This window comes from Osmerus mordax, chromosome 9, assembly GCF_038355195.1.
Source record: "Osmerus mordax isolate fOsmMor3 chromosome 9, fOsmMor3.pri, whole genome shotgun sequence".
Lineage (NCBI taxonomy): Eukaryota > Metazoa > Chordata > Actinopteri > Osmeriformes > Osmeridae > Osmerus > Osmerus mordax.
In genome coordinates, this window is record NC_090058.1 from 1,923,027 (window position 1) to 1,942,464 (window position 19,438).

The 19,438-nt window shown below is 44.1% G+C and overlaps 5 protein-coding genes across 6 annotated transcripts; 4 read left to right on the forward strand and 1 right to left on the reverse strand.

Moving 5' to 3' along the window:
• Positions 1-525: 525 nt before the first annotated feature.
• noxred1 (NADP-dependent oxidoreductase domain containing 1) lies at positions 526-2,062 on the forward strand. Its single transcript, XM_067243883.1, has 6 exons — positions 526-686; positions 794-984; positions 1,070-1,250; positions 1,335-1,489; positions 1,592-1,790; positions 1,927-2,062. Exons 1-6 carry the CDS (start codon positions 526-528, stop codon positions 2,060-2,062), a joined length of 1,023 nt encoding a protein of 340 aa, XP_067099984.1.
• Positions 2,063-2,355: 293 nt separating this feature from the next.
• On the forward strand, positions 2,356-5,049 carry tmed8 (transmembrane p24 trafficking protein 8). The gene is made up of 6 exons (XM_067243294.1): positions 2,356-2,499; positions 3,185-3,296; positions 3,489-3,570; positions 3,668-3,758; positions 4,020-4,313; positions 4,476-5,049. Exons 2-6 carry the CDS (start codon positions 3,187-3,189, stop codon positions 4,691-4,693), a joined length of 795 nt encoding a protein of 264 aa, XP_067099395.1. The 5' UTR covers positions 2,356-2,499; positions 3,185-3,186; the 3' UTR covers positions 4,694-5,049.
• A 1,337-nt stretch (positions 5,050-6,386) lies between these two features.
• Positions 6,387-10,328, forward strand: zgc:163014 (uncharacterized protein LOC100038766 homolog). The gene is made up of 13 exons (XM_067243224.1): positions 6,387-6,476; positions 6,600-6,770; positions 6,836-6,941; positions 7,075-7,185; positions 7,354-7,419; positions 7,501-7,675; positions 7,826-7,948; positions 8,064-8,251; positions 8,381-8,577; positions 8,677-8,768; positions 8,849-8,903; positions 9,035-9,132; positions 9,373-10,328. Exons 1-13 carry the CDS (start codon positions 6,415-6,417, stop codon positions 9,618-9,620), a joined length of 1,692 nt encoding a protein of 563 aa, XP_067099325.1. The 5' UTR covers positions 6,387-6,414; the 3' UTR covers positions 9,621-10,328.
• A 71-nt stretch (positions 10,329-10,399) lies between these two features.
• On the reverse strand, positions 10,400-12,753 carry gstz1 (glutathione S-transferase zeta 1). Of its 2 annotated transcripts, none has more exons than XM_067243086.1 (9): positions 12,490-12,753; positions 12,089-12,140; positions 11,920-11,987; positions 11,692-11,772; positions 11,475-11,600; positions 11,185-11,260; positions 11,052-11,104; positions 10,713-10,762; positions 10,400-10,602 (listed from the first exon to the last, which is right to left on the reverse strand). In XM_067243086.1, the coding sequence occupies exons 1-9, from the start codon at positions 12,517-12,519 to the stop codon at positions 10,476-10,478; spliced, it is 663 nt and encodes a 220-aa protein (XP_067099187.1). In that variant the 5' UTR covers positions 12,520-12,753; the 3' UTR covers positions 10,400-10,475. The 2 variants fall into 2 exon arrangements, with proteins under 2 accessions (XP_067099187.1, XP_067099188.1); XM_067243087.1 differs by lacking the exon at positions 12,490-12,753 and adding an exon at positions 12,223-12,468.
• A 232-nt stretch (positions 12,754-12,985) lies between these two features.
• On the forward strand, positions 12,986-19,295 carry aldh6a1 (aldehyde dehydrogenase 6 family, member A1). Its single transcript, XM_067243084.1, has 12 exons — positions 12,986-13,125; positions 13,598-13,639; positions 13,752-13,826; positions 14,425-14,586; positions 14,900-14,978; positions 15,285-15,587; positions 15,983-16,104; positions 16,519-16,708; positions 17,234-17,415; positions 17,570-17,749; positions 18,576-18,674; positions 19,079-19,295. The coding sequence occupies exons 1-12, from the start codon at positions 13,087-13,089 to the stop codon at positions 19,181-19,183; spliced, it is 1,578 nt and encodes a 525-aa protein (XP_067099185.1). The 5' UTR covers positions 12,986-13,086; the 3' UTR covers positions 19,184-19,295.
• Positions 19,296-19,438: the final 143 nt, after the last annotated feature.

Genomic DNA, 19,438 nt, shown 5'->3' on the forward strand with positions numbered 1-19,438 from the left:
TATGAATGACCCAACTACCGCAGAGTACCGAATTCTTTGGTTCAGTGATACTGCAGTTAGCTAGACTAGCAACTGTACTAGCTATTAGATTAGACTAGTCTACTATTCTGCAGATCAATCCTGTACAGTCGTTGTTCGTGCAGTACTGTACAAACTGACTATTCTAGCGTTCTTCTGTTGGCTCTGTAGGATCTGGTTAGTAGCTGTCTTTTACCTATGAAAACTGCCTCCTCATTCGGGAGACTTTGTGGTCCCCAGTGTCTGTGAACTTTTGAGTTTCAACCTTGTTATCCAACCTTAAATGTTGTTGTCTCAGCTAGTGCATGTTTGGTCGTTACCATAGGTACCGGGATATCGGCGTTTGGTAAGTGCAATAATATAACATATTTTGTTACACCAATACATAGTCTACCACCAATTATTTGATGTATGATTTGATAACCGTGGGTTATAAACGGTTAGCATTGATATTTAAAAAATAATATAAGGCCATTATTGCTGTCACGCCTGAAATGTAGCTTACAGATGATGTTGGACTTCACCGTCAATCTGAAAACCCTTGGGTTTGAGTGTGGACTTAGCGAAAATGAAAAGGAATACTTGTTCCTGCGTGCACGATCCGCTGGACTGTCTATTTGTGGATGTGCGCATGCTGCTTTTGTCTGCAAACTTGCTAATTCCTTGAGGTAGAGTACATATTGACATTCCTTAGTACATAAATCATTTCTACAAAATTTGTCTCACAACTCCCCTATCATAATGGCTAAGGATCATGTTTTATTTTTATTTGGAGGAAGACCATTCAAAGGAGAATTCTGGACCAAGATGTAGGGGCATCAATTGTCTACAGGCCAGAGATGGAGCTAACGGTGGGGATTCTTGGAGGAGGTAACCTCGGTAAACAGTTGGCCCATGTGCTTCTGGAAAAGACTGGAATAAAGCCATCTCAAATCAACATTTCAACTCGGAGACCTGAAACCCTTGGTAGGTCTTAATACGGTCCTTTTGTCATCCTATAACTGTTTTCTGCTCATACCTACAAGAAGAATATGTTTGTCATGCATTGCAGAAGGGTGTGTCAAGTTGGGGATTAAGTGCTACTTTGACAACCGGAGACTTGTGGCCTGGGCACACCTGCTGTTCCTCTGCTGCCTGCCCTCTCAGGTGACTAAGGTGTGTGCAGAGATCTGCTCTCACGTGCCCAAACACTGCCTGGTGTACAGCTTCACGTCTGCTGTGCATGTTAAAAGGTAAAACCTAGTATTTTCCTTTAGTTGTAGAATCGTAATAAAAGTGATCAACAACACATTGCCATGTTGTATCACGTGTTCTAGGCTGGCGCAGATTCTTGGACACGGCTTCATTCTGAAACCACAATATGAATTTGGGGTTTGTGACTGGAGTGACGTGTATCTGTCCCACAGTCATCTGACACAGGCTGTAAAAGACCCCAAATTAGTGGAATCATCTTGTCCTCTTACAATGAGTGGTCGGTAATATTGGTATTAAACACTACTGTGCTATGCTCAAATACCTCAGATACATTGTGTCCCATTTGGTATTATTTAACTAACTTATAAATTGTATTCAGGTGGCCTGTCTCTGAATCCAAAGTGGGTATCTGGACTGTTCTATTCTCTCCTGAACATCTGCACCAATGCACAAAGGACATCCGCTGAAGCCCTGGAACTCATCAATTCGCTATTTAAGTTGAAAGAGTCAGACACTGCGAAATTCACCCAACACAGTTATGTGTGTTCTTCATATGCATCTTCCCTTTCTCCAGACGAGTAAGTTGTGTATCTCTGCAATCTTAATCACCGCATAGTATCCTGGATTTAGATGAAGATAGATGTGAAAAAAGAGAGTGATTCTTTTGTTTGTTTAATTCACCTGTTGAATTCATTTTGTTTTGCTGTGTTTCAGGCCTTTTCCCTGGATAAATTTGATTGACGCTCAGACAAAGGAGACACCATTATCAATCTTTATAACAAGGAACAAAGCAATCCAAGAGTGCATCTCTGTTGTTTACAAACAATCCCTAGCAGGGCAGGAACACTAAAAATTGAACTAGTTAAAGAAGGTATCACACAATCGTTGCAAAATACAGCATCTCGTGTCATGTTGATTTTCAGAAATATTTTATGCCAATACGTAGGTATTCAATAAAGATCTATTGATGATTAGGCTTCATTTGGTCATATGCTATTTACACTTTGAAGCGAAGCCTACGTGTTAGAATACAGAAAAAGGAAAAGTAAATCCTCACTGTTGGGTGGAATGTCACTTTAACAAAGCACACCCCCGGATTCCGTCAACATACGTAAAATTACGGAAGTATTAAAACCGAAGGACGAGTGATTTTTTTCTTCGAGGAATCGTAGTATTTTTACTTCCAGTTGCTTGTCCACTGGATACATTTCCAGGGGGGGGGGTGTTGACAGCCAAAGGGGAATAATCATACGCTACACCCAATCACATGATTGACATCTCTTGTAGGTTTGTACTCTCCTTACTTGTAACTTTCTTATTTATAGGAGTGATACGACTGGGTGAGGCAACACCACTAGGCAGCTAGCTAGTTGCCAGTGGCTAATGCTAACGTCGCTATCCAGGTTGTCGTCGATAGAGCGAATTAGCAAGCTAACGAAGGCTAGCTTCAAGGGATATGATGCTGCTGGTGCTGCCAGGCGATCCTCTTTGCTAGAGTAGGGATCAAGTTGGACGAATGGTGCTCTAAGAGAGAGCACCATTTTATCTAGCAGTTTTGTCTTTTGATTTTGCGTTTTGTTGTCACACATGAGTGAAACACTTGCACGATTCGGTGGTCAATAACGGACTAGGAAAACCATTGCGGATGTTGCAACATATTCGACAACTGTAGCTAATGTATTTGCAATTTGAACACTTCCAGTGTGTCAATCATCTATCTAAAGCTTGACCCCATGGTGCAATGTCAGTGACACAACGCCTTTCTTATTCGTTCATTTAAAACGTTTGTGTGTGTCTGTGTGTGTGTATGTGAGAGAGAGAGAGAGAGAGAGAGAGAGAGAGAGAGAAAGAGAGAGAGAAAGAGAGAGAGAAAGAGAGCGAGAGAGATAGGGGGAGGAAGGGAGATGGGTGGGAACCAGAGCGAAAGAAGGTCGGTCGCATGTGAACAGAAGTGTTCATCGACTGATTTCAGATATGGAGAGATTAGAAGCTACATCGGAGCTTCAATCCAGATTGTCGTCGCTGTCAGTTTCTTCTTTCCCCGGAATTACATCGAAAAATTGGGAGAACAGTCCGTTAGACAGGTATGTCATATAGCTACTCATCGCGTCCTGGTACTTTGATCTTTGATTAAATGTTCTTGACCACTCTTAAATCCAACCAGTATAGTCATACATATAGTTGCTTTTTAAGATTGACAGTCACTGTTGCACTTTTCCCCTGACACATGAATTATTGAGGAGTAATTACAACATGATCTGTTATATTTTTTTCAGGCTTCAGAGTACTGACCTCTCACAGAATTGCACCTCTTCTATCAATCAAGCTGGTATGGGTGAAATCAATGACACCGTGGAGGTATATTGAGCTTGCTTTGCCTAATAGTACCACAGAGATTGATAAACAGTAGTAACCTTCGTTAAAGGTGTGTGTGTTCTAATGTGTTTGTTTTCAGAGTAATCAGGAGGTTCCTAATGTGCAAGCTGAGGGCGGAGACACAGAAGACGACAGCGCTACAGGGGATACTCACGATACGGAGAGAAAAGGTGAGGCTCAATATCGCTCCTAGTGGTGCTTTAGAGACGCCTCACACTTCAAACCCACTAACTCTCCAAGGTTGATGGTCTCAGTGAAAATCTAAACGACACGCCACAATTTTTTTTTTTTAAATCTTCCAACAATTGTGCCCTTCCAAATATTCCCCTTCCAGATCAAATGAAAGCTTAGAAATTCACTTTTTTATACTTTAATGTATTTTTTGGGGGTTTTCATTCTGTGTTTTGGGTGGGTCTGTTCTTGTTACACAGCCCAGCTGCCTCCGTTGAAGCCTCCATCCACATGGACGTCCCCGGCACTCAGAGAGCTGAAGACCAAGCTCCGGCTTGAGAAGGACAGCGTTGTGATGGTGTACCGCGGGGACATCATGACTGTGCATGTTCCCACCGTCCATGAGGGGAAGCAGGTGTGCTGGGAGTTCGCCACTGATGGCTATGACATCGGCTTCGGGATCTATTTCGATTGGACTCCCGTCACCAGCCGGGCCATCACCGTGCACGTCAGCGAGTCCAGCGACGATGAGGACGAGGATGAAGATCCCGAAGGTGAGTTGGTACTTCTCCCAGATTTATTTTATATAAAAAAATATATAAATATTATTATTTTTTGGCATGGACTCTTTTACATTACACACATTGATTTCTGCATCCATACATCCATGTATTAGTTGTTCAGCTGTATGCGTGTGTGTGTGCTTTCTGTTACAGGACCTGTTAGCAGTGGAGATGTGGAGAAGGGTTCCAAATCAGTAGCCAACGTTAATCTGGGGGAAATCCTTCCTGTGTATCGCCAGGACAGCCACTTGTCTGTTCATGGTGGATGTCATGAATTCCCAGGCGAGGGCACCTACCTTCTTAAGTTTGATAATTCCTACTCTCTATGGCGGAACAAGACTCTGTATTACAGAGTTTATTACAGTGCCTAAATATCCAGTGTGTAGTTATAGTATATGAATGTATGACTCCCAAAAAATTACAAACTACAATTTTTGATGCCATATACAAAGAATATATACTGAATATGTGATAGTTAATAGTTGTATATTTTTGACACAATCAGAGCTTGTGTTTGCTCCTGTAGGCCACACAGTTAATCTGCAGAACCAGAGTGCTACAGAGCATGACATTTGTTAGTATGTCTCCATGTGTTTCTAAAGAATATTTGATGAAGCCTTGCACATTTGCAATTGTTCTGTGTTTGTTTAAATGTGCAATTAAGTGAAGCTAAGTGCCCAGGATAAAGAATATGTTTTCTTTCATTAAAACATACCCAAGACCCTGATGATCTGCTAGTGAGATGGATTGATTGGTCTAATGCTTTATCAGGAAACATGTTCATTGTCATATACGTGTTCTTCTTGTGCATGCACTTTTTTGATATAATTATTATTTCTTAAGTTGTTTTACTCATGTATGTTTTTTGTAAAACAGGATCACCATGCTTATCCAAATGCAATCATTTAAAACAGCTATAGAAATGGTTTCTCTGTTACCTGTTGTCCAGATAACATACATTTACAGTCTGTCTTTATGACACAAATAAAAGCCATCTCTTATCACAGAAGGCCCTTATTATGTAAAGCTGGTTCAATATTTGCATTCGCCGGTGGTGAATATAGTTTGTATGTCTCAAGCTGGTGGGTTGATCTTGGTGGTCAGTTACCGGAGGAAGTTGTAGGTGATGACACAGATTCAGTTTTGTGTGATGTGTTGCAAATGACTTAGACTCTGGTAATTTATGTAGAAGTTTCTTTCATTATGAATAATGTGTTGTCAATTTGTGTTCTTTCACACTGTTTATGTGTGTACTTTGAAACACACCCATTCATACCTGTAACCTATATCCTCCCATTTATGTTTCCAAAATCCAATGTTTTACCTCACTTGCTTGTTGTGTGCATGTTCCCAAAGATCATAAGAAATTTGCTGCTATTGTGTTAAAGCAACCGAATAGTTTTTTTCCCCATGTTCACTCTTTCAATTAATGTAAGGCCTCTTGATATTTACATGTTTCTGTAATAAAGAGGAAAAACACAGATTTTCCTTTAAACTGCTCGAAAACATACAAATATGCACCCGAATGAGTTGCACAATTCTCTAATTTAGCATCAGGATGTCCTTTTAAAGTCATGATGACCTCGTCAGGCAGCATCATAACATCGTTTGTCCAGTTGTATAGGTCAATGTCATGTAATATCACGTGGCGCCATTTCAGAACTACAGATTGCAGTAGTTGGTTGCTTCTGGGGAAATACTCCCTTAAGTCTCCATTTAATAGAGCCATTAGGGAGTTGATGTAATTATTACAGAGCTGATGAAACACACTGGGTTACTATTTGTATCTTTTCCCAAAGGTTGTGGCAACAAATAAACCTCTAGCTCTTGTTGGACGCATCAATATTGTATGCTGTATTGTAATAAACACGTTTTATCACTAGGAGTAGCCAAGTTGAGCGGACGGAGTTAAAGCGAGTAGTTAAACCACATGATTGGCTTGTCAGACAATCAAGTGTTGTCCAGTAAGCAGGCACAGGTGGTAAAAAAAAAAACATGAACACGCCCAACACAGATTGCACATGTGCTGTTTGTAGCAGTTGCGTAGTTTCAAACCCAAGTCTACAGTTTATTTGATGTCCAAAATTTGAACATGGGTCGAATAAACTTCTTCGTGTTATGGTCTTTACGCGAGGCGCCCCGTCAGTTCATCTCGTAAGCAATTTACATATTTGTATATTTTAATGTACTTGGATTATACATGATATTTGTTGTTTGAAATTTTGCTAGAGTTAAAATACATTTCAAACATTCACCTATTCATAATTTATTCCACAGCAAATCCAACCGCAGGTGCCATCAGGTCCAAATGCCATTGCCACTTCCCCAACAACTGGTCGTGTTTGGTCTTGGAGAATGGAGATCAAACGAGACCATCATATTGGTAGACGTTATGGTCAGCCAAGATGTCAAACCACAGAGGATTGGAACGCTGACGTCTCAGACAAGGTATTCGTCCAAATCTATAAACACAATCTGCCTGATTTGCTGTCGTTAACTGTCATGTCTGCCAGATGTCTCATTTGGGAGGGAGAGTGGAATCCTGAACTAGTCACAGAAGCATCCGATATGAACAGGAGAGGAGTCTATGGAAAGATTATTCTCAGTGTCTGTGGGGAGGTAAGTTACAAAACACTAACAAACATATATTTAATTTAGTTTAAATGTATACAGAATGTGTACACACGTTTTAAAGATTTAAAAATACCTAAAAAGTATCTGGATACAGAGTTGTCTGTACCCTGTCAAACAGGATAAATCCAATGACAGTACTCTGCTTGGGACATCGAAGCATTCCACCTCTGACATGCAGAGCATTGCTGATGTCTCCCAGACTCTGCTCAAAGACAGTGGCAGTATACAGGTAGGAAACTAAACTAGAGGAATCCAGTAGGTCATTTTAGGCAGTAACTAGGTAGGTAGGTACTGATAGTGTATTAAAATTACACACTGATAGTGTGTTAAAATGTATAAAATGATGAAAAAGCTTTTTATTACATATTTTTTTTCAAGATTACTGAAAGCTAACAAGCCAGAATACCATGACTCCACCCTACTTAGAAAACCCACCATCGGGAAACCCACTGCCTGTCCTACAGTGCGTATGAACAAGGCCTCAATCTAACCAGGATAACCATAGTATAAGTCTGTTTTAATGAATTAGTTTAACTGTTTGAAGGACAAGACCCCATGTAGGACTGTGATTGGGAAGAGAGGTCGATTTCCATGGAGTTCAGAAGATCTTGGTGGTCTTCAGGAAGACACTGGCCAAGCATCCATCCCCAAGAAGAGGAAGGTGTCCAGAATGGGCAGTGAGGAGGAGACTGTGAATATAAAGAAGTGCAGAGCAGCAGGTCACCATAAACCCTCTTATATACAACATGGTACACACACACACACAGGGAGCACCAATTCTGAACCTGAAAGCTGGGCTCCGATGATATTTTGGTATATTTCTATGCAAGAATATTGTCACTGATTGACTTCCATACTTTTCTTCTCAGTTCATCCATCAGAGCGCTGGTGCCACACCATGTGTCAGAGTGATGCAGAAACGGCTGTTGTCATCGGAGGGGAATCTTCAGACCAGACCCACTGCAAGGACTCCCTATGGAAACTAGAAATGGGTACGGCGACACCAAACTACAAACAACCCTTATGTGGGAATAGATTTTAGATTAGAATCACGTTGGTTGTTTTGGTTTGATTCATTTTAATGCAGGATTCCCTCTCCGCACACAGACAACGACTTCTGGTTCCCAATGAACCCCTCTGCCTCTGGCACTGTGCCCCCCTGCGCCCGCGGGCATTCTGCCTCCTATGACCCAGGGTCCAGGTCTGTGTACGTGTACGGGGGTTTGAGGGAGGGGCAGCGCTTCAGTGACCTCTACATCCTGGACACGATGACCTGGAAGTGGAGGCTTGTCACTGTGGGTTAACGTCCTTCCTTTAGATGCTCGTTCCCTAAACCAAACCAAGGCTTTATTTCCTCATAAAGTATTTAACGTGTTTTTGTTTCAGTCAATGAAATTACTTTTTCATTACTTTTCCTCCGTTAGGCAAGAGGCAACGTTCCAATGTTGGCATATCACTCTGCTGCTTTTTACAAGAAGGAGCTGTATGTATTTGGGGGAGTTCACCCCAGTCGCGGGGCTGGTGGCAGGGCCTGCAGTAACGCATTGTACATCTACAACCCAGAATTTGAGCTGTGGTACCAACCCATTGTAGAGGGAGACCGACCACTGCCCAGGTTTGGGTCAGTGTCTCTTCAACCTTACCTGGAATACTATGTGTAGATAAAGCCTGTGTCCTTATTGTATCGGAAGCTCTTGCAATCTTTTTTCCCCCCCAACAGACACTCGACTATCTTGTTGTCAAACAACTTGATCATCTTTGGTGGCAGGAAGACTGCCACCTTCCTAAATGACCTCCACTTTTTGGATCTTGGTAAGGTGGCAAGGCTGTGTCCAGTCTTCATTTTCACTGCTACATATGATTTTTTTTTCTTCTTCATTTGGGTGAAAAAGGTTTCATGGAGTACACAGCTGTGAAATCTGGGAACATGCCACCACTGCCTAGAGGGTGAGCAAATTCACTGAACCCCGATGGATGCTATTGCAAAGCCACAATCTGTTTCCGGTTTTACATATCCTGAGGATGTGAGTACAGAATGTCTTGGTTCTGTCCTAATGTGTGTGCATGCGTCCAATCAGATTCCACGCTGCCCTCCCGGTGTCAGACAACAGGATGCTGGTCAGTGGTGGCTGCAGTTCTATTGGTGCCCTGCAGGACATCCATGTCTTCAACGTAGGTGAGGATTCTCTACACATCAGGTTTCTCACTCAGCAGACCCTGCTGGAGCTTATAGAGAGCCTGATACAGAGGTGCCGGTTTGTTTTCAAATGTGGCTGGGACAGCTTTTAAAAATAACTGAAGATGTGGCTGTTTAAATATTATTTGATTGAACAAATGTGTGTCTGGGTGGGTGTGGCATTGAAAGCTCACTGCTTCCAATACTAATGAAAAATCATCCCTCCCTCGTGTTCTCCAGAGACCAGTATGTGGAGTTCGTTGACGTCTCCTGTGCTCTGCTCCAAGCCTCGCGCCGGGCACAGCCTGCTTCCCCTGGGGGGCTCTGGGCTCACGGACGCTAAGAAATGGAAGCAGGGAGCGTACGGGAGCCTCCGCTGTACACTCCTGGTGTTCGGAGGATCCGACTGCGCCGGAAACTTCTACAACGACACCGTCAAATGTACTCTGGAGATCCCCGTCGGTGAGAGTCAGGTTCTCAGGCAGTGAAGATGACACGATGACAAACCAAGCTAGGCTAGTGCGTTTCTGGAGGATTTGGGAGGACGTGGTGGAAGACGCAGAGGAGGGGAAAAGCAGGCATTAGATTCCCGTGTGCTCGTTCAAGACGCACTGTGACTGAGTCACATGACTCATGCTGCTCGTTGGCGGTGTTTACGTGATCTGCACACGTGTGGTTGTTGTGGTCGCTATCCCGTCTTTTAATTGGTTCCATTTGCACACTTGCAAATGGAGCAAGTGTGCAAATCCTCCTTTCAGGGGGGATGTTGCCTGTCAGTGCTTTTTCTCTCTGTTGGTTGGATCTTACTTAGAACCCTAATGTTTTTCTTAGTAGGTACTGACACTAATGCAGGTACTGACACTAATGCAGGCACAAGGCACATCAATGAATGCATGTTTTTCGTGCTTGAGATTCTTTTGTTTCCCAGGTTGAGTTAAACCTTTTTTTTGTATTGAATATTTGGTTAATGTATCTGGAAGCTGAAATCCAGCTATTTTACAAACCGACTTACTGTCAGCGTTGTCAACTGCTTTCCCCAGAAAATGAACTGAACACGTGCTGGTTTAGGATATTTGGGACTTTTGCACAATAAATAATTTGCATGCTTCACTCATGTTCATATTAACACTTTATCTCACTAATTTACTCATCAGTCATTTGCAAGTTTTACATATGGAGGAAAGAGTTTAAATTGATTCCACAAAACTGTAATAAATTATTTTTAACCAGCAGATTGTCATTTGAAAATACATCACAGATGCCAGAATATTTTTAACAAAACATTTTATTAAGGTGGGAATAAGAGTTTGACAATTGGTTCCCTCTTGTGAGCAGCAGTCGACTTATGTGTGCAAATCTGGAGGAGTATCTGGCTGGCAAGATGGGTGACTGACTTTGAAAGCCTCTATTTCCATTAACGTTTGGTTCAGTCGTTTAATAGTCGGGAATGGGCTGATGTCAACTTTGAACCTGTTGGGACAGATGTAGAAAACCATATAGTTGATGATTAAACATTTGCTTGAATGGGCAATTTTGTTCAACATGAAAAATAAGCAGTTGAATTCTCCCTGACATCCTACCTGTCAGCGTTGTAGACCTGCGGGACCAGACAGATGTCTGCCATGGAAATCTAAGAGGTAAACATCTGGTTAGTCAAAGTATTTACATTACATTTAGTCATTTAGCAGACACTCTTATCCAGAGCGACTTACAGTAAGTACAGGGACATTCCCCCCGAGGCAAGTAGGGTGAAGTGCCTTGCCTAAGGACACAACGTCATTTATCACAGCCGGGAATCGAACCGGTAACCTTCAGATTACTAGCCCGACTCCCTTACCACTCAGCCACCTGACTCCCTGTCAACTATTTACGAACAGAACATTTCTGCAGGTCAAATCATTACAATAACATTCTCTTACCTCATCCCCTACGCAGTATGTCCCAGCAGTCTCCTTCAGCATGGGCTCCAAGGCTGAACGCCGATACAAAGAAAACAGAAATGAGTTGTCGTGCGACGGTGGCATTGAGGAGGAAAGACGAGTCAACACCTACCCTCAAAACCTCGTGTGATGAAATGCTGGGCCCACTGCACCTTCTCAGCCCCGATCTTCTGCAAGACGGAGAGATTCTGAAAGGAACAACGGGTACGTTTGTCACACAACTTCAGCAGTTCACGTCAGAAGTGTGATGGTTCAAATTCCCTAATGTAAAACGATACAACACGAGCAAACGAGCTCTGAGTGAAATTCACATAGTTTTCACATCACAGTTTATCACATCACAACTGTAGGGGTTGGTGGAGATACTTGGCTGGACCGCTCGTTGTGTTCTCACGGACTGACCTGCAGAGGCTGAATCCCAGAGGAGATGAGGTCGCTGACCATGCGGACCTGGGCACGCTTTTTCGGGTCGGTGGGAAGAAGTCTGGGTCCTGGCCTGGTCTCCTCAATGTACTGGATGACTGCCAGCTACCGGTGAGAAGACAACATGGATACTATTCTTGGGGCCACTTAAAGGTTCAGGACTCTTGTTTTTAAGGAGAGGAATGTTAGAACTTACTGACTGACAGAGGGTGATCCCATCGATTTGAACAGCAGGCACTTGTTTCATTGGGTTAAGAACTTTATACTGGTCTGAAAGCTAAAGAACATGATACTGTATGAGAACTGTCTTCCTATAGATTCTATATATCTGATGTCTGATGATAAATAGGATAGCACACCTTAAGTTAATTATTTACGTTAATGTATAGAAATCTCAGGGTATTAAATGGTATAGTTGGTGTACCTGCTGGCCTCCATCCTTGACGAGATTGACGGGGACTTGGTCATACTCTATGCCTTTGAGAGCAAACGCTGGCAAAGATAATGTTTGATTACAACAGGGTGACCAGAAACTACATGCATATGTCCCTCCAATGTGAATAACTTCATAGAAGCAAGGCAGTAATACTTACCAATTCTGACTCTCCAGGAGCAGGAACTTCTGAAGTATCCATGAAGAATGGGCTGGACAGAGACAAAGATAAATCAGTGCATGTGAGTAAAAAGAACAAAAATGTGTCGAGCTGAACGTTGTTCAGAGATTCACCTTGTTGTGAGTTGCCATGGTCATCAGATTAATGAGGCTTTTTAGCTCAAATGATTCAGATAACTACACATGCAAGAGTTCTGTAGAGCCGCCTGAAAGAATCTCAGAATCTGGTAACCAATAGAATGTCCCCACCAAAACCCTCCTCCTCAGTGTTTACACCATGACTAAGCATCAGTCGGAACTCCACATGTTTCACATTAGCTCACACCGAGTTATTTAAAACTGCAGATTACAAGAAAATACCGCCATGTATGTCTACTATACCTTAGCAAGGCATGCAAACGATGTGCGCATATTTGCAGTGAAGGACGTCGCTACTGTTGTCGTTTCACAATTCGCAGTGTCACTGATTACTAAACACGATTCTGACAGTGTTTAACACAAGTCGAGCATTGTCTTTTAAAATGTGCTCATGTACAATGTAGGGCTATAGGGCTCCTCTATTACAAAACGCATCGTGTTTTGAGTACAATGTTAGCTTCCCGCCCGAACAATCAAACTTTTACAAAGTGTATTTTCTGTGATTATTCATTAAACGTAGAACACACACACACACACACAGAGCAGCAGCAACAATGTGACACACATTACGTAAACCGCCTACCCGAACGACGGACGCATATTTTATCCAATGAAATAATAGAATTCAGTTTTTTTCTTCCATGAAAACGCCAATAAGAGCACAGTATTTATGATCGTCCCTATAAATGAGCAAATAGGTAGCCACCTCTCCATTTCAAGTTCCTCCTACTTTTAAATCCGTCTATCTGAGAGTTCAGGCTGTCTCTGGCCAAGGGTCCCCGTTGGGGTGTAGGACAGTTTTTAAAGGATTAATCAAGCAATAAATATAACATTTCCGTCATGGCAACGACTGTAATGAGATCCTTGTTGAAGAAGAGGGTAAGATTACGTTCTAAACGCCTGTTGTAATCACCTTATCCCAATGTCAACAGTAAATGCTTTTTACACTTCCCAATGTTTACAAAGTAAAATAGTTATGCGGCTGGGTTTTCGACACCTTTGACATTGCCTTGTAGCGTAGTGTTCCCTGCAACTGATATCTAATTGCATCCAGTCACTTTTTATATCAACAGTTTTTTGGGGGTTTTGATGCAGCTGCAGACTTTAATACACTGCTATTCATTCTACACCTGTAGGCCAACATTACAGTTATATCACTGCATTCTTAATACTTTTTCCTAATTCGCTTTACCTCTGACATGCAACACGTACCACCACTTCACACTCATGACATTCTCGAGCTCTAGTTAGACATTAATCTTAGATCAAAGACATAGTCTTTGCAAAAAGACAAAACCTTCTAAGTGTGACTGCTGTCTAGTTTGTGTAAACGGTGACTTGCTCTTCACAGATACCTCTTCAGCTTGGGCGCATGTGTTACTCCACATCAGTGGTGAGTCAATGGAGACTCACTGTTGCTTATTTACGAATCAGTTTCAGACAAATTAAACTGTTACAATTTGTATGACACATGCTGTCGTATAACATCTGTCTGATTTCCTCAGCCCACCACCAAGCTGTTCATAGACGGGAAGTTTGTTGAATCTAAGTCTTCAGAATGGCTGGATATTCACAATCCTGTAAGTAGCACAGCATGACTGTCTGAAATACCTTGATATCGCTCCTAGATGTAGTTTATGTACATTTAACTGCCAGGTGAGTAAAGCAAGGACCCATGGGAAGCATTGAATCCTCAAAATGGGGCTGCATATGTGTGCTGCACTTTAAGGCCAAGCAACAAAGTCTACTTAGCAGGTTAAACAGTTACTCATGCTTTATCATGTCATAGTATCTAGTTTCAGAACAAGCATTTCCAGTTCTCAGTGTTAAGTAATTACTATAGGAATGTGCGAACAAAACATGAATTTAATTAATAATAATCTGTCAAACGGAGCTAGTATCAGTATGCCCGTAGTAACATACTTCTTCAAATACCCTTCACAACAGTTTGACATAACTGAGGTTACTTGCGATGTTTCGTAAATACTGACTATTCCTTGACTCTGACCACCCAAACACCTCAGTACCATGCACTTCTGATCCTTGACCATCCACTGGACTGTCTAAATGCACTCTTTGCATGTCAATTTGGATGGAAAAACATCTGCTAAATGAATGCAATGGCATGTGTATGTAAATGACCATCTGGCACATTCCTCAATGTTCTGTGCCCCCCAGGCCACAAACGAGGTGATAGCTCGTGTCCCGAAGGCCACCCAGCAGGAGATGCTGGCGGCGGTGGACTCCTGCTCCCGGGGCTACCACTCTTGGTCTGAGGTTTCCATCCTAACCCGACAGCAGATCTTCCTGCGCTATCAGCAGCTTATCAAGGATAACATTGTAAGTCTTTGAACGGGCCACAAACCTACTACAGTGCTTCACCGCAAGAAGCAAAGGTAGAGTCCTTATCAGACACTTAAGATGTGAGCTGTTTCGAGCTGTTGCAAATTGTCTATTGTTGAAGACTTCTGAAAACATTCAGTCAGTTGTTTTGGCACAGTACATGCTTTAAAAAAGGCATAATGAAATCTGTACATGCAGCATGTACTTTTCACTTTACACTAGCCATTCAAAAAAAGATCGGAAGTTGAGGTTAACGTTGTTGTTATGAAACTGATTTTAAATCAGATATGGTGTGTGTTTCATGTTTCAGAAAGAACTTGCCAAGCTGATTACTCTGGAACAGGGCAAGACCCTGGCCGACGCTGAAGGGGATGTGTTCAGAGGGTTGCGTAAGTCGCTCTCTCTTTCTCACTCACGTGCACCTGCCTTTCCAAAGGGCAAAATATGGTCACTTATACTTGCTTTCTTAAGGTTAATCAGTACTCTATAGCATTGTAGAGTGTGGGTCACCAGTGAAAAGAACAAGGTCAGGAATCCCTCAAGTTCTTAACAGTCCTCGTAAATGACTGCTGCAGTCTGACACCCCCTTGTCTCAGTTTCCCAGCGATTCCACAAGGCAGTAAAGCCTTACAGTGTCTAACCTCACGCATGGACTCTGTCTGGTTTCTGACCGTCATCCTTCTTCCCTTGTCCAGAGGTGGTGGAGCACACCTGCAGCATCACCTCCCTGATGCTGGGAGAGACCCTGCCCTCCATCACCAAGGACATGGACACCTTCACCTACCGCCTGCCCATCGGGGTGTGTGCCGGCATCGCCCCCTTCAACTTCCCCGCCATGATTCCTCTGTGGATGTTCCCCATGGGCATGGTGTGTGGCAACACCTACCTGCTGAAGCCCTCCGAGCGCGTCCCAGGATGCACCATGCTGCTGGTCAAGCTGCTGCAGGACGCGGGCATCCCAGACGGCTCCCTCAACATCATCCATGGCCAGCACGATGGTAAGAGCCTGGCACCGGGAGCGGGCTAGGAGCCTGGCACCGGGAGCGGGCGAGCCCCCATGTTGCTCTCCTCTCTGGGCTGCATGTTTTAGATGTCATGCATTTAAATCAGGTGTGTTGGACCCCGGGAAACATCTAAAACACATGCAGGACAGGGGGTCCCTGAGGACCAGGGTTGAGGACAACTGCTCTAGCGCATTCACCTGCATCGTGCTTCCAGATGGTTGTTGGATTGTTATGTATTTGTGCTGTTTTCTGATTCAATAGCTGTATTAGCACTCTAGTGTGTTTACCTGCAGCTGCAGCTGGCTGCTGCATTCACTGACATTGTCGGGGGTTTGGTGTTAAAATGTTTTCTGGCTCAGCTGTGCTCAACTGTGTTTCCTCCTCCCCAGCTGTCAACTTCATCTGTGATCATCCGGCGATTAAAGCCATCAGCTTTGTGGGCTCCAACCAGGCGGGAGAGTACATCTACGAGAGGGGCTCCAAACATGGGAAGAGGGTGCAGTCTAACATGGTGAGTCTGGCCTCCAGTGAGGGTGCACTGTAACATGGTGAGTCTGGCCTCCAGTGAGGGTGCACTGTAACATGGTGAGTCTGGCCTCCAGCCGTGAGGGAACCTCCTTTCAGCCCCCGTGCAGTTCTAATGTGTGACCACAAGGTGGCAGCAATGGCTAAGACATTTGTTGGATTCCCTGTGCCCCTCTGAACTGCCTGCTCATATAGGGGACTTGGTGGCAGAATTTGGGCACTTTATATTTAGAAATGAGTCATGTATGATAACTTTAGTTATATTTGATTGAACAAAACACAACCACAGGTTGTGGTGCTACATGACCCTGCTTACCAGTTGATCACTTTCACCAGTAATGCCCAGATTGAGGTTTTGAATTCTAAACATTCCCCCCCCCCGTCCTCTCATGCACTGCAGGGAGCAAAGAACCATGGTGTGGTGATGCCTGACGCCAACAAGGAGAACACTCTGAACCAGCTGGTGGGTGCGGCGTTCGGGGCGGCAGGGCAGCGCTGCATGGCCCTTTCCACCGCCATCCTGGTGGGCGAGGCCCGCAGCTGGCTGCCCGAGCTGGTGGAGCGAGCCAAGGCCCTGCGAGTGAACGCAGGTACCCCACCCTCCTGCCCCGCCCCGCTCTCCCCCCTCTCCCCCATCCAGGGCCTTCCAGGGCCACCCACACCGCCCCAACCTCTCTTCTCACCCCAAACACGACTTCACACAAGGCCGCGGACGAGAGAGAGGGCTTGTTGAGTCAAGTCATGCTGCAAATTTGCGGCTGGCGTTTGCGGGCCCGAGGCCCAAAGGGAATCTTTTTCAGAAGGGATTGTTTGTGTGGATGGAGGGAAATGAATGATTCTCCGTGCTTGCAGTGAGATGCACTCTAATTGTGCGGCTACACAGGAAACCCCTAACAGCCATCTTGGAGGGAGTGGCTCGGGTGCCCCTCAGCCAGGCCTGGGTATGCCTGCGGCTGGAGCCGTAAGAGAGAGAGTGTGTGTGTATAGGTTTCCTTTGTGTGTATAGGTTTCCTTTGTGTGTGTGTGTGGTTTCCTTTGTGTGTGTATAGGTTTTGTGTGTGTGAAGGTTTCCCGTGTGTGTGAGCTCACAACTGGTTGTTTGTGGGGGCTCTCAGGGGACCAGCCCGGTGCAGATGTGGGGCCTCTGATCTCGCCCCAGGCCAGGGAGAGAGTCTGCAGCCTGATTCAGAGCGGGGTGGACGAGGGCGCCACGCTGCTCCTGGACGGCAGGAACGTCAAGGTCAAAGGTTACGAGAACGGAAACTTTGTTGGGCCCACCATCATCGGCCAGGTCACGGTAAGTGTTTTTCCCTGTGTGTGTGTGTGTGTGTGTGTGTCTGAAAACAAAACCTGACAGCTTTAAAAAAAAAAAAATAGCCACCCAAATGGTATGAATTGTATAGGATGAATGTGAATCTGTGTGCCCCCTCCCCGCCTGCCTTGTCCTCCAGCCCCAGATGAAGTGTTACACTGAGGAAATCTTCGGGCCTGTGCTGGTCGTTCTGGAGGCAGACAGTTTGGACGAAGCCATCAGCTTAGTCAACAACAACCCTTATGGCAACGGCACGGCCATCTTCACCACAAACGGAGCTACCGCACGTAAATACACGCACGAGGTGGACGTGGGCCAGGTGAGTGTGTGCGCGCGTGTTCACGTGTGTGTGTGTGCGCGCCCCTCTGTCCAGGGAGAGGGTACTCACACACATTCACACACTGCTGACAAGTCCATACAGCACCTTAAACAAGGAGCGCATCACACCTCTGTTCTAAAACATAAAAACTCGAAAACAATTATTTTCAATGTCAAGTTTAGCCTTGTTTACATCTGTGCTAAAACTAACACTTCAGCCACCCTCTCCTCTGACATCTCACCTCCTGCACACCTGCAAATAGCTACAGCAAATATGTGCCTTTTTTTAAATCAAAACACAGGAACATAGAGGCATTTTCCTTGAATTGAATTAGAGGGGACATTTTTTTACACTCAAAAGGGATTCCTATTGACCTTAAATGTTTAAGCGTAAATATGGTGTGCCTTCGCCCTGTTTGTTCGCTTGCGGGGTGCAGCTATGCTGTGTGTGTGTGTGTATTAGCTGTGTGTTTGGGTGTGTGTGTGTATTAGCTGTGTGTGTGTGTGTGTTTGCTGTTCACATGTCAGGATGCTGAGCCAGCCATGTGCTTGCTTCCAAACCTCGCTGAAACGCCTTTTTTTATTTTCGCCTTCCTCGGCCAAAAGGCTCAAGTCCCGTGTCCAAAATTGTTCAGCAGTCTTTAAACATTCTACAAGGACCGTGCCCAGTTAGCAGTCCCACAGAAAATAAACATTTTGTGTAGTTTCTCCATCCCTCCTTTTGAACTGGGAACACATGCAACGGCTTTAGGGTTTGGTTTTCAGTAATTAGTCATGTATTGGTTTACGTATGTATGCATTGGTTTATGTATGTTTGTGTTTTGCAGATTGGCGTTAATGTCCCCATCCCGGTTCCTCTGCCCATGTTCTCCTTCACTGGCTCAAGGGGTTCCTTCAGAGGAGACACTAACTTTTATGGCAAACAAGTAAGTAACAGAGACCACCAAGGCAGCCATACGAACGACAGCTGAAAGCTCTCGAGACAGTGACAACAGTTACTTTCACCATGCCAGCCCTACAAATAAGTTTGTCTCTCATGATGCTAGACTGACAATGGTTACGGTCTCTCATGATGCGAGACTGACAATGGTTACGGTCTCTCATGATGCTAGACTGACAATGGTTACGGTCTCTCATGATGCTAGACTGACAATGGTTACGGTCTCTCATGATGCTAGACTGACAATGGTTACGGTCTCTCATGATGCTAGACTGACAATGGTTACGGTCTCTCATGATGCTAGACCGACAATGGTTACGGTCTCTCACGATGTGAGACAGTTGTATTGACCAGTAACACAACCAGTTTAATGTATTTTGTCCTCCACAGGGTATCCAGTTCTACACTCAGATCAAGACGGTGACATCACAGTGGAAGGCAGACGACGCCACTGTAAAAAAAGCTGCAGTTACCATGCCAACAATGGGACGCTAGATGTCCTTGAGTTTAATGTTGTTGAAATGTGGTCACTTCCTGTTAAGCAGTCCTGGGGCATGCCAGCCCACCAAACACAAGCCATAATGTTTAGTAAATGTACCTAAAAATATGTGATTTATTTTTTCAAATATAATTGAGATTCCATTTCGGAACACAATGTAAAATTTGTTTTGCACTTGTAAATGGCTAGTTTTTTTTCCAGATTTGTACTAATTATGTGTATATATATTAGGCACCCTTCCTCCCTCCAAG